We start from the raw sequence: 14,942 nt of genomic DNA, 5'->3' as shown, positions 1-14,942 counted from the left end.
GAGCACTAACAGGAGTGATTTCTGAAAACAAAGATCAGAGTAATTCCTGATCACCGCCAGGTATGCCCCAAATTGGTCCTCTGATATCACCCCAAGGTTGTAAAATATATAATTACTTTTTCTAACATGCATATAGTTCTCTATAGGATATATTGCATACATTAATATTATATAAGGTTTTGTTTCCTACCCTAATTATATATTTTAGACTGGGAGGAAAGAGTAAAAAAAAAAACATTTTAAGGTCTTATCAATATAAGATTTTTCAAAAGATATAACAAAAAGATAATCATTAGTAAAGGTTTTATAAGGATGATCAAGTTTAGAGAGGGCATATAGGCGAGTTAATAGTCTTTAATCATTTGATTTATTGAGATCAAAGTTAAAAAGATTTTCTTCTTAGCTCTTTATAACAAAAACTATTAACTTGAAAGGCAAACAAAAATTCAAAGAGGATGCATTATATTAAAATTATTAAACAATACAGTGGAATATTTGCCTCTACAGAATTTCAATGCAGGACCACTACCTTTTGATTCAGGGTCAGTTAGGTACAAAATTTAAACCTAAAGATATCTTGGGAAAAATTCATTTGTACCATTAGTAGGTTAAAATTTATGTAGTCATATATAATAAATTCCTTTTTATGATCTCAATAGGATCATCTAGCCAAACATATTGAGAATCAAGCATATTTAGGCATATTTTATAAAATAGAATAATTTGAAGCAATTTCCCTAAGGTTCTTCTGCTTCTGGGAGCTTCTTTTTTAACTCTGTAATCAAATAGTAGAGAGATTTATTGGCCAAAAATTGTCCAAAGTATCAATAGAACAAAGTGCAGGGATTTCAGAATTTTGGTAGTAGAAATGATTCGGCAGCTTAAGTTGAAAACAACAAATCTAAATTATATATTGTGATGTAAACCAGTATTACTTCAATTAAAAAAAAAGAAAAATTAATTTTTTCTAGTGACAAAAGTAATAGAACACAAAGTTCTCAGGATATATAGACAACTTAGAAGTTGAAAACACTGTAGCAAGGTCACTGATCTTTGATAATTTTTTGTTTAGTATTTTGATCATAAATTCATGTGACATTTAGTTTTTTTTCAAAATTAGCTTTGCTAAATATATTTATACCCTATTGTGAATTAAAGAATTGTGAAATTTCAAGATAAGACATAAGTTGAAGTTCTCTGTCAAGGGTCACTGAGAGGGTAGAGACCTTTTTCATAACCTCTTTTATTCATTTTAATATTAACACTTGTATATATCACATGCTGTCAATTATTTTAGTAATAAATACCACAACCTTTATTAAGAAACTTACTGTTTGACCTAAATTTAATTATTATGTTTCCTTTGCATAGAAAAACTATCAAAATGCAAAGTTTATAAGTAAAGAATAAGAACCACGATACTAAGAAAGAGTTTAAAAGTGGGTAAAACATGCTAAATAAATAATGTATATTGATTTTTATTTTATTGCTTTCTCAAGCTTGAACTTGAAATAGAGTTTTAATATTTTTTTTTGTGTCTTGCCCTTCTCCAGTTGGTAAATTTGACATATCCACAAAGAATCTGCAAACAATATTAAGGCAAATTAGAAATACTAAATTTGGTTCAATTTACCTGTTCCTGTTGCTAGAAATCCAATCTGAAATAAGTGTTGATGCCTGTTGGTGACAGTGCTTATTGCCAAAACTGCACGCCAGCATTATAACTTCCCTGCGAAGTTCTCTGGGTATCATAACAAGAAAAAAATTAAAACAAAACATTAGTATCTGGCAAGAAAGGGTAACTATGTCAACAGTAGCTAAGTAAATAATTAGCACAAAAAATCATTTTTAGATCTGGGAAATTCTCTTTTTTTTTTTAAACAAGATCCAATTAGGCAGATTAGAAGTTAAGTAGACAAAGTGTTCTCTGGAAAACAGTTGTACATTAAGAGAAATGGATTCAGATCTCCAATTTACCAATAAAAGCAGTTCTTAAAATATGCTAAGGAAATGCCTTTGTTCGCAAAACCAGGCAATGGAAACTTTGCTACTCAGCAGCAGTCCCCTGGAAAGAGAAATGAAAGACACAGAATGAAAGAAAGATGGATTCATGCTGTTGAAGTCACAATGGTTGTAGGGACTGTTATTGTAGAGCTCTGGGAGAAAAGAGGCAAATAAGAAAATAGAACAGTACTCATGTTGGTAGGATGCTTGAACAAGAGATCCATTAAAATTGTTTTTGGGCCACCCAAGCTTGATGTATGTTGTTGCAACTTGCTTTAAAATGTATTCCTAAATGGAGGTGGGAAAAATAAAAAATAATGTCAGTTCTTTTTTGCAGTCTCTCAAGGCAGACAATTAAAATTAAGTAACAAAATAAATTTGTTTCCTAAAAACTCTTCTTTATAAATAAGATTTCAAATATGATAATGCTTTACTTCTATTGTAGCTTATTTAACATCCATTAAACAGGAAAAAATGTAAACTACAATTGACCTGGAGGAAGTAACTTTACATCTTATAGGGCAATTAGGAAAATAACAACTTGATGGCAATATCTGTAGAAAAACTGAAAGCTAAAAATCATTGATATGGCACTCTTGCATGCATATGCATATGCATATAAATATATACTGATAGAAATTACAGAAATGAATGCCTGATTATATTTATGTGGTTTCTGTTAACAGAACAAATTTAATGCAAAATTGTTATGTAGGCCAAGTAAAAAGGCTAGCATTGTTGAGTCTGACATACACACAACACTTTTCAGCATAATGATATAATATTTCAAAATCAACAATCTATTTAGTTAATGATATATTTAAAATCAGTGGCAAATAAGTTGGGATCTCTTTCTTTAATGTGGTCCTTGATTTTGTCAAGGGAATGAAAGCACTAAAATTGCTTTCAATAAAAGCAATTTTTAACCTTTACTAAATTGAGGTTCTTGACATGATATACTTTCCTGAAGTACAAATACATGCAAAAATGTATTTTACTTTTATAGAAGTCTAACATTGCAATGTCTCTGTGTTAAGAAATATAAAATATTTATAAGAAATGTAAAATATAAAAATACAACAACTATAATGGCAAACTTCTACAAGTTTGTTATAAAGACTCAGACAAAATCAAAATCATGAACAGTTAAGCAAGAATTCCATTAAAAAATTAAACCATAAATTCTGTCATGTTGATTCTGTATAGATAAAACTAAAGTAACTTTGATGTCCACCAGACAATTTTGATAACTTAATGAATATTTCGTGCCATCTCAATCTAATGTCAAATACTTTCAAATGTAGAGGTTAATCAGAAGCACTAATAAATCAAATACTTTCATAATTCACAGTAATAATACATAGTAATACATAATGGATAGCAATATATAGAGCACTTTCATAATACGTAGTACAGACTTAATAAACTGAAAGAAAATCAACAGTAAAAAACAGTGATAAGGACACAAAGTTTTTTTTTTTTACATGCAGAACTGTCTAGGTATTTAGTTTAAAATAAAAAACTTGGATTTTACAAGTATAATCTTACTTAAAGAGATAATTAAAGTGGTGCAACAGAAAAAAAATCAGTTTACCAGGCTTCAGATTTTTAGGAAACATGATTAAGTAGCATTTTGGAATGTTTGTCATGTCTTTTTATGTCTCTTTGGATTATATGTTTGCTTTCCTATATCCCCTTGGACCCAATTATGAGTGGGTTATTTTTGTCTCAATGTTGATGTTAGCCTTGTTAATTAAGAAAGTGAATTGAATTCACTCTGCCCTTTTGGGTAAAAATAATGACTAAGAGTCTTTACTGAAATGTCTATATTCAGTTAAAATATTGGAATCCCTTCTGCCTAGGTTAAGTCCTTTGCAGACAGAGAACCATTTTACTCTTAGAGAGTAAATCTGAACTTTTAGGATTTGTTATGTATCCTTGTTCTAAAATCCGGAAGCACTTAAATATAATTGACATTTTTAGGCCAGAATTTTTAAAGAAGTAGTCTTGAATTAAATTTCTTTTGAAATAATTGTCACCGGTGTTGTGCAGAGAATCAGGACAAAAATGATAACACAAATTAGAAGAAGGAATTAAAATAACTTAGGAGCAGTTGAATACAACATTTAATGAGAAAACGGTTTATCTCCTGAAAATAAGAAAGAAGAAAATATATCTTTTTACATTGAAGACATTGTATTTCTCCATGCGATCCAGTAATTTATCCAGGGGATAAAGAGCTCTGCTGGCAGCATGCCAAGGAAGAAAATCCTTCTCCTCCGACAGGTATTTTATAATCTCCAGAGGAATATTCTGAGGCAAATAGCCAGCTCTGCACAGTCAAAAAAATGTTTGTTAATTATATGCATAAAAGATACATGATGATGCAAAAATAAAGATTGTTCTTATGCAAATAAAATACAGTAAGCAATATTTATGACAATGTAAAGAACCCACATTATAATACTAAAATAAAATTACTCACTTTTATACACAGTCCTACTTCAGAAAACGCCGTCCTTTAATATATACAAACTAGTAGTCAAATTTATATGAACTTATAAACATTAGAATGCACATTTCTTTAAAAATAAGAATTGTGTAAATTGAATAAAAAGAATGCTAGAAGTTTATTTTCCTTCACAAAAATTTGCTTCCGAGGTCACAATTAATTGAAGCAGTCAACCACGGAAATGTGATTTCCGTTGCATAATGCATTCTCCTTACTTGTCGTGTAGTTCTGTGTAATGATATTCAATATACAATGTTTTCAAAAGAATCATCAAATTAGTTTTGACTGCACCTGTTATATTACAATAAAAGCATTGTTCACACCAGCTTATTTTAACATTTAAAACAGTCTTCCCATAACAGCTCTACAAACCAAATCAATTTTAATCAAGTAAAAATTACAAAAATGTTACGAAATACTCATCTCATTCATTCTTCTCCTTTCAAGATATATGAAGTTCTTGGGACAATAGGCAAATTATTTGATAACATAAGTATGTATATTTTAAATTGTATCTAATGCATAGTAAAGCAGATAGGGTAAGGCATTTCATGTATCTGACCCAGGTTAGTCCCAGACTCCCCATATGGTCCCCAAACCTTTCTCAGAGTTAGCAGATAGCCAGAAAAAAACCCTGAGAACTGGGTGTGGATTCAATAAAAAACTATTTATACATATATTTTCCACAATTAAGAAGTCTTTATCCAAAAGAGGAAGGTAATGATAAATACATATAATTTTCCATTCAAAATAGATGAAGTTCTTTGGAACAATAGTCTGATTATTTGATAATATAAATATGCATATTTTAAATTAAAAATAAATTTAATAGTATTAATGAAATAGTATTATTATTTAATTTAATCAATTGAAATTGAATCTGATGGAGCCAGAGAGATAGTAAAGCAGATAGGGGCAATGTCTTCCAAGTAGCTAACCCAGTTTGTTTCAGGCTCCTCTTTTTGTCCCCAACTCTTTCTAGGAGCGAGCACAGAACCAGGAGTAAACCCTGAGAATTGGGTGTGATTCTAAAACAAACTTAAATATAACTATACACATAGATGATAAGCTTACCTCTCTATCCTCTACTACGCTGTATATAAAAATCACTGCAAAATCAAGGCATTAAAAATTATATTCCACAATATCATTTAGGTGGTATAAAAGGAATTAACTATTTGCTGGGAATTCTAATGTATTATATATGTATATATATATATTTATACCATATAGCTAAAATATAAAACGTCATAAACCAATATCAATTCAATATTTTATAAACAATATTAGCCCTGATTGGATGCATGGAATGATAATGGAAATTTATCTATATATTTTTTGTTAATGATAATCAACTAAGTACAGGAAACAGGTTATCACACTTAGTCATACTTCACACTGTTGATCTTTACATTATCACAATAAAAGATTAATCTTTTTATTTGAGTTTGGTAGATGCTGGCCAGAGAGGGAGTGGAATTTTTTCTTACCTTCACAAAAAAATAAGTTTACTAGAATAGTTCTTGATCAATGTGAAGAAAAAATTACAAATGAGGGGCCCGGAGAGATAGCACAGCGGCGTTTGCCTTGCAAGCAGCCGATCCAGGACCAGAGGTGGTTGGTTTGAACCCCGGTGTCCCATATGGTCCCCCGTGCCTGCCAGGAGCTATTTCTGAGCAGACAGCCAGGAGTAACCCCTGAGCAACGCCGGGTGTGGCCCAAAAACCAAAAACCAAAAAAAAAAAATTACAAATGAATATTAACTTGTATCTATGTTCAAATATTCATGATAAAAATCTATTCCGAAGATCACATTTTGTTCTCTGAAATAAAACTAAATAATGAGTATTCTAATTTACTGAATTCACTCACAGTATAAGATTGATTGTAGTAGAGCCTAAATTATAGGACTTGGTTAGAGGATAAAGTATTTATTTGCCTTGTACATGGCTTATTTATTGGCTACAATAAATGAGTTTGTAAAAGGAATTGGTAAGAAAACTCCAAATTTTCAGATAATTTCAAAATTCCATGAATTATAGATTAGACTTTTACTTAAGACTCACATGGTAAGTTAATTTATTATAGGTATACAAATGTATATATGTATATAAGTATATATATTCTTATAATAACAGAATAAAATTAGACTCACCATAATTGAGAAACATCTCTTAAGGTTAAATTTTGTATTTTAACTCAGTATATCATTTAAGTTTTGGTTGTTAAGATTCTGTTTGCCAATTAAACCAATAGAAATTTCACTTCATGAGTTTTAGTTTTCACTTCCTTATAAGTTTTCCAAAATTTCAGATCTTGTTCTTTGTTGCCCCTGAAGTTGTATTTTTAAAAGTTATTAATAAAAAAAGATAGCAAATGTGTGTGTGGTTTGGGTCACACCCAGTAATACCCAGGACTTCTTCATGACTCTATGCTCAGGGATCACTCTTGTAGAATGTTATCCCTGTAAAACCCAACCACAAACATGTTTGTAATCATGGTGCTTAAATAAAGATATTTTAAAAAATGATATCTCTGTAGACTGAAGATCAAATTTTGCAAGGGAAGTGCTCCTCCTGATGTATTATCACCCTGGCCCTGGAGAAAGCAAATTCAACTTCTAAAGTATGTACGCATGTGTCAGAAATTATATAATTTTAAAACGGAAAATTATTTATCTAGAATCCATCTTACATAAGAAGAAAAAATTTAAAAAAACATTATTTTTTATTTTATTTTATTTTGGGGTCACGCCCGGTGACACTCAGTGGTAACTCCTGGCTATGCACTTAGAAATCGTTCCTGGCTTGGAGGGACCATATTGGATGCCAGGGGATCGAACCACGGTCATCCAGGGTCAAATGCATGCCAGGCAAACACCCTACACTGCACCACCACTCCGGCTCCAGAAAAGAAATTAAGTAATTCTTTAATTTCAAAAAAATTCAGAAATTTTGAAAAGTTATTTGAGTTTCTTATGTTTAGGAAACAGTTTTAAATATAGTAACCTTATACCAGTTGAAACTTAATATTCAACTTCATTTCTAAAAATGGAATAGATATTATTCAATGACATGTCTAGTGGGGAACAAATACAAATAAAAAAGTTTCCAACATTATAGAAAACAGGCTTGAACTTTAGAAAGAAATAGAACTGAGGAAGACATTGTATTCCAAGTGTTACCTTTATAATAAGAAAACAAATTTATTTTCAATTCTGAATTGTGAAATAAGAGGGAGAGGGTTGGAACTAGAAGGGGTTTGTGTACATGTGTGTATGTGAGAGAGAGAGAATAAAGAGAAAGAGAGAGTGTGTGTGTGTTTTTGCCAATGATTAAACCCACAGCTTCACAGATGTGCTCTACCACTCTACCAAGTAGCCACTTCTCTCTGGCCCAGAGACTATTTTTACCACAAAAATCCTTTTATTATAAAATATTTCACTTTATTAGATGAAAATATTACAAAAAACAGTTCAATCATTGTGGGTCTGATCTTTTTAAATTTTTGGAAATATTGGGCATGTATAATTTTATATTTCTCATAGTTAATTATTAATTAGGGAAGATTCTAAGAAGTAGCCATTGGGCCATCTGAAATACTATAATGAAAGCAAAATCAAAGTAAATTTGAACAAAAAAAAATCTAAGTTATGATAAGTCAAGTAAAGATAAGCTTCTTTTTTTATTTTTTTATTATTATTTTTTTTGGTCACACCCAGCAGTGCTCAGGGGTTACTCCTGGCTCTACGCTCAGAAATCGCTCCTGGCAGGCTCGGGGGACCATAAGGGATGCCGGGATTTGAACCACCGTCCTCTGCATCCGAGGCAAACGCCTTACCTCCATGCTATCTCTCCGGCCCCAAAGATAAGTTTCTTAAGGAAAAGAATCATGTTCTATTTTGAAACTTATGAAAATCTTATTAACTATTCACTAACATGCATTGATTGCCAAGGACAGAACATAATATTCATAATGTTAGTACAGTCGTGTGACAGAGAACTAGCCAATAGCATACGCATGTTTCTGTTCTTGCTAGCTCAGAAACTTCTCCCAACAGTTCATCCAAGTTCCCTTTTTACCCCCAATCATATTCGTTCAGCATGACTGGAAGCTCTTTTATTAAATATGGCAAAATTGGGTCTAAAGAAATAGTTAGAGGGGGAGATTTTGCACATGGCCACCCTGTTTGATAGCAGAAATACAGTATGTCCCCTTGATCACCAAGGGTAATTCCTGAGGAATAACCCTTGAGCATTGCTAGGTAGAGGGCCCCCCCCACTTAAAAAAATACATCAGAAACCCCTCTCCCAGGTCCATACCTGTGTACCCGTTTCTAAACAGGTTTCGTGAGTAGGAAATATTGACTTCTACTGTGTGAGATGCAAATACATGCTGTGTCTATTTTTAAAGCAGTTAACCTTCTTAAATGCAGCCCTCAAATAGAATAAGAAACATTATACTCAAATTGTCCTCATTTTGTGTTGTTCCAAACATATGTAAGTAATTACCTACTCCATAATTCAATATACTTACACTTAGCCCACTTCATCAAAATATGTAGCTACACTCAATTGGACAAGAGGATGATCAGCTTCATTACAAAATTAAGGCTTGTAAGTGATAATGTTGGTGAGTAAGTTACCTAGTTTAGATATGTGTTTGTATAATTGGCTGGTAATGATATCTGTGATTACTACTACTGATAATGCAATCAATATAGAGAAAGTGTGTGTAATCCTGTGAATGGAATGCTACATTAGCTCAAACTAATCAACGCAGTCGGGGGTATACTTAAGGTCCTGATGCTGTAATGCAGTTTCCTTAATTTTGCATCATCACCCAAAATGCTAGTAGCAAAACAGAGGCATATTTAGCAAAATCAATATTGTATAACTACTTTATTAATATTTGAGGGAGAGATTGAAGTGATATAGATCCTAAACAATGATAAAGTTTTTTGATTTTAGATGAAATTTAAGAATCAAAAAATGAGGCTGGAGAGATAGCATGGAGGTAGGACATTTGCCTTAAATAAAGGACAGTGGTTCAAATCCCGGCATCCCATTTGGTCCCTTGTGCATGTCAGAAACGATTTCTGAGCATAGTGCCAGGAGTAACTCCTGAGCGCTGCAGGGTGTGACCCAAAAACCAAAAACCAAACAAAAAAAAAAGAATTAAAATATGGACAAAGGGTAAACAAGTTAGGGGATCAAAGTTAAAGAAATAGAAAAAGATTGTTCTTATTAGCTATACAGTTTTTAATTCCCACATCTTTCTGTCATATTCATAGATTTTATTCTGATTTAGAAGAGTTTCTTTTTCTTTTATCTTTTTTTTTTTGTATGTGTGTGGTTTTTGGGTCACACCCAGCAGTGCTCAGGGGTTACTCCTGGCTCCAGGCTCAGAAATTGCTCCTGGCAGGCACGGGGGACCATATGGGGCGCCGGAATTTGAACCTATGACCTCCTGCATGAAAGGCAAATACCTTACCTCCATGCTAGCTCTCCGGCCCTTAGAAGAGTTTTCAATAAAATAAATATTTAGGTGTATAGATCTATATTTTTTATAAGGTTACTTAAGCCAGACTATATTTGCTGAAGTTGAAATGTACTGCTTTTAGCTGTTTTGTTTTCATTAAAGATAACAAACCATTTCTTAAATATTCCCCTGAATTTCCATGAAAATTGTTGTAATAGGTATTAACAAATAAACTAATTTAATGTGAGAATTCTTTGAGATTAATTGATTTCTAAAAGCTTAAAATTTGGGGGCAGGGTATAAGAGAACAACACTCATATTCTTCAGAGCTTCTCTCTCTAGTCTTCATTAATTGAATATTCATTAAAAAATAACTGAGTACATATTTCACAATATATGCAGAAGACATGATATCATTGTCCCTTAGGGCATAGATTTTAAAGCACTTTCTAGAAAGCTTAATTAAAAAGTGTACTGAGTTTTAAGTATTATTCTTTATTATTCATGATTAGCAGAGTTTTATGTGCTCTCTCTAGAAAACTCTTACGGGGAAACTAGAAAATAGGTTTGTCCTCAGAGAATTTTAAAATATAAAGAGAAATACAAAAGGATGATATCTCTGTCAATCAATGGTTCTCTTGATCATCTCTAGAGAAAAATCATTTGTGACCCAGACATTGGTAACTTTTGTCAGCAGAGGTAAAAGGAGAATGCTTACATGTAGTTTCATAAACTGAGTAACTGAAGAGCTTTACCAAATAGAGTTCTCAGAGCTCTTGTTCTTACTATTTCTCTTCTAGGAAGCCTTTTTACCAAAAGTGACTTAAGACTTATTTTCTGGTCATTTCAAATAATACATAAATATCCACTATAATAAATGCGATGAAACTAAAGATAATGCATAAAATCAGATTTCTTTCTCACTGGTTATAGATATTTAAGAAAATTAAGGTCACTTACATATATTTTAATATTTCAACACTTTCTAAATAATCTAGCACTGAAAAGGTATACAATGAATAGCCTTTACCTATATTAAATTATGGCAATAATGTCAAAGCTCCTAAAAAACTCTTGGGTGTGGCCCCGAAACTTTAAAAGTACACTAAAACATACATAGCCAAGCCAGAAAAAAATTAAAGAAGGTTACTGGTACTATGTATACAAGTTAAACAAATAACACTCTTTGAAAACTTAAGTGTCTTATAAAAGCTAACAATAGGAAGGAAAATTTCTATTAGTATGATATAATAATAATATTGTTCTTAATGATATTTGTTATAGAAAATAATGTTAGCTATCTAGTCAAAAGGCTTGAATAAGCAAGTTTATACCAAAATAAGGTAGTTTATAGTCAGTGGGAAAAGAGAGATTCCATAGAAACATTTAAATGTCATATAAACATAAGAATTCTATTTTTCAGTCTGACTTTAAAATTGCTTCTCTACAAGCCTAGTGCTACTTCATGCATGCACTTAAGGAAACTGATGTCACGCTTGGAAATCTTTCTTAAACTCAGTAAATTGACCAGGGCTAACTACAGTATTTCTATATCTTTTCATCAGTAAATATTACTAAAGAGTATCAGATAAAAATAATTTAAATGCATCCATAAAGTGTCCCTATTGACAGTATCATCAGCCTATATATATATATGCACACTTGTTTTATTTCCAAACACGATTTCTCAAAGCATTTATGACCATCTAATAAATATCCTATGAGTACTTGGAAATATTTAAGAAGTAGATTTGGGGAGGGGGGACAGAGCGATGGCGCAGCAGTAGGGTTTTTGCCTTGCATGCTTCTGACCTAGGACTGATAGCAATTTGATCCCCTGCATGCAATATGGTCCCCCAAGCAAGGAGTGGTTCATGAGCAAATAGCCAGGAATAACCCCTGAGCATCACCGAGTGTGGCCCAAAAGGAAAATAAAAAAATAGAAGTAGATTTGGAGCTGGAGAAGTAGACAAAGGGTAGGGAGCTTGCCTAACTTTTGCCTAACCTGGGTTCAATCCCCAGCATACAGGATAATGCCAAAAGCCATGGTAAAATGACTCCTGAATAAGAGTAATCCCTGAGCACAACCAGGTAAGGCCCCCCAAACAAAACAAAACAAAATGCAAAATCAATATCTGACCTTAGAAAATTAGAATAGTAAACAGATGTTAGCTATTTGACACCACCCCAAACCTTTCAAAAAGAAAAGAATTTAGCCTTAGACAAAAATCGACTCTATTTAATTATTTATAAAACTATCATCTGAATAATTTTGTTATCATGTGTTGAGAAGTTACTATATGTCAACAATGATCTTATAGAAAGAAGTTCTAAAGTTTGTCCACATTTTTATTCTTAAATTTTTTAAGATCATTATTATGGCCATTTTTAAAATAAAATAACATTTACAGAAGAGAATTTTGTACCTAACTCACTTAAGAGTTATTAATAATTTATTATTAGTTATTAATATCTAATTAATTATTTACTTGATGTTAAATATTGACATTTTATTATTAATTATTAATGATAAAATTAATAAATGATTGATCTAAAATTTAATAATTGACTAGAGGGGTTTTACAGAATAAGGTGTTTGGCCTTGCAATGTGACCAATCTGTACTTAGTACCCTGGCATCCCATTATGGTCCCCCAAGCTCACCATGAGTAATTCTTGAGTGCAGAGCCAGGAGTAGCCCCTGTACACCTCCAAGTGTGATGCAGAAACAGCAACAACAACAAAAGCAGGCAAGACAAGAAAATTCACATTGTCTCTATCAAAAGGCTACTGTTTATATATCACAATCATAATATTTATCACATTAAAATAATACACAAATAAATAATAGAACCCAAGTGCTATTAAAAGAATGGAAGAAATATTCGGGCATGAAGGAAACGATTTCCACAAGTCACTCAAGGAAATATTCAGTTAAGATAACATGAAGTACAACCTATACATGGATCTACCTGGAATCTATTATGCTGAGTGAAGTATGTCAGAAGGAGATAGAAAGACGCAGAATGGTTTCACTCATCTATGGGCTTTAAGAAAAATGAAAGACATTTTAACAGTATCTCAGAGACAAGAGGGATGAGGGCTGGTAGGTGCAGCTCATGACATGAAGCTCATCACATAGAGTGATGAGTGCAGTTGGAGAGATGACTACACTGAAAACTATCCTAACAATGTGAATGAATGAGGGAAGTAGAAAGCCTGTCTCCAGTACAGGTGCGGGGGGGGGGGGGGTGGGGAGGAGGAAGATCTGGGAAATTGGTGGTGGGAATGTTGCACTGGTGAAGGGGGGTGTTCTTTACGTGACTGTAATCATACAACTATAATCATGTTTGTAATCACGGTGTTTAAATAAAGATAATTATAAAAAAAAAGATAACATGAAGTGAAAGAACAGATTCAAGGAATCTGATTGGAGGAACAAATTGACTGGAGAACTAGCATATTCAATGGTCCTGAGATAGGAATAGATTTGGGATATTGTAAAACTAAATCCTGAGGGGGTAGATTGCAAGACCTGAAGAAGAAATGTAGGGTATGAAATCGTAGAAGCTATTGGTGTTAGGTTATGAGGGTCTCAGAATGTTTTCTATGTGAGGTGATGGAAAGGCATTGGAAATTGTTCAGCTGTGAAATAATGTGATCTGAATTATACTCTAAAATGGTGATTCAGACTGATATAGAAATCTCATTTGAATATGCCACCCAGTTTTTCAAAGCGAGAAAGAAGAAAAATCTGATTTTCAACATGATCCTCGCTTTCTCCTCTTGCTTCTCTTCTCTTTAGCACTCATGTATAATGATTAAGAGAAAACTATATACTAATGAAAATAATATGTAAAAGAACACAAGATGTTTAATGTAGGTTATTCATGTTATAATATCTTAGAAATAATGCCTATAATGGCTAGAAGAAAAATATCAAAGCACATCTATACATTATTATTGCTCTGTTGGTAAATGCAGCATAGATAATATGGGAAAAGTCACAAAAAATTTATTTAGGCAATGTCCCATTTTTCAAAAGTATATACTTTAAAATTCAGAAACATTTTTTCTGTTTTGGTTAATTAACAGAAATAGTCAAAAAGAATCAATACAGAAATATCCTGACAGATCATCCGTAAAATTTCCCTCGTAGTTGATGATTTCCATAGAAACAAACTGCAGTGTGAAATAATGCTTACCGGGAAGTGACATTTTCCAAATCTCCACAGAAAAGTATATAATATAATAAAAAAGAGTATAAAATTTCTACAGGATTTTGTAGAGGTTAACCACCTTCAGCATATCAAATCACTTATCCAAAGGTACATAAATTAGTGAAGCTTTTTATTTTTACTTGGTAACTTTTTGAAAGATGTGTGAAAAATTGAAACTAGAAAAGAGGAAATAACATTGCTCAAAAAAAGAAAAAAGTAAAGTATTTTGGTCCTCTGTATTATTTTTGTAGTTTTACTTTATATAAATATTATTCTATTAGACAACAAAATTTCAATATAGTTAACAAAAAATTCTCACTTTTTTTGCCTTCTTCATAATTACTTCTGGAATAATTTTCACAGTTTTTTGTTGGGGAAATAAATGTAACTTACCAATGTGAATAATTTAGGACTACATATTTTTTAATCACAAGTAACAGCATTATGAACATGTTTATTAAAAAATCATATATTCCAAATGACATTATTCAGATCAAATATCCACATGACTTATTGTGCTAAAATTAACATCATTTTGTTTTTTAGAGACCATCTCAGTTAATGCTTTAGGCTTTGTCAATTAGCCATTGACACTAAACATAAAAAGAGACAGGCCCTTGCTCAGGCTTCCTCTGTGTCATCCCCTATGGCCTATGCTAAGTTCAATACATGGAATATATTTGTAAAGTTTCATCAAACTCTTCTGAGGGTAGTAGTTGGTACCTC

At 32.0% G+C, this 14,942-nt stretch overlaps 1 protein-coding gene across 1 annotated transcript in view; it reads right to left on the bottom strand.

The window, feature by feature from the left end:
- Window positions 1–14,942, bottom strand: part of TRHDE (thyrotropin releasing hormone degrading enzyme) — a 429,201-nt gene that overhangs the window by 42,655 nt on the left and 371,604 nt on the right. The window contains exons 13-15 of the mRNA XM_049783963.1: window positions 4,189–4,336; window positions 2,195–2,292; window positions 1,634–1,741 (exon numbers count right to left, since the gene is read on the bottom strand). Coding sequence (XP_049639920.1) covers window positions 1,634–1,741; window positions 2,195–2,292; window positions 4,189–4,336 — 354 coding nt within the window. The remainder of the gene's footprint in view (window positions 1–1,633; window positions 1,742–2,194; window positions 2,293–4,188; window positions 4,337–14,942) is intronic.

This window comes from Suncus etruscus, chromosome 11 (genome assembly GCF_024139225.1).
Source record: "Suncus etruscus isolate mSunEtr1 chromosome 11, mSunEtr1.pri.cur, whole genome shotgun sequence".
NCBI lineage: Eukaryota > Metazoa > Chordata > Mammalia > Eulipotyphla > Soricidae > Suncus > Suncus etruscus.
The sequence above is the reverse complement of the archived record's forward strand: the minus strand, read 5'-3'. Positions and strand labels throughout refer to the sequence as shown.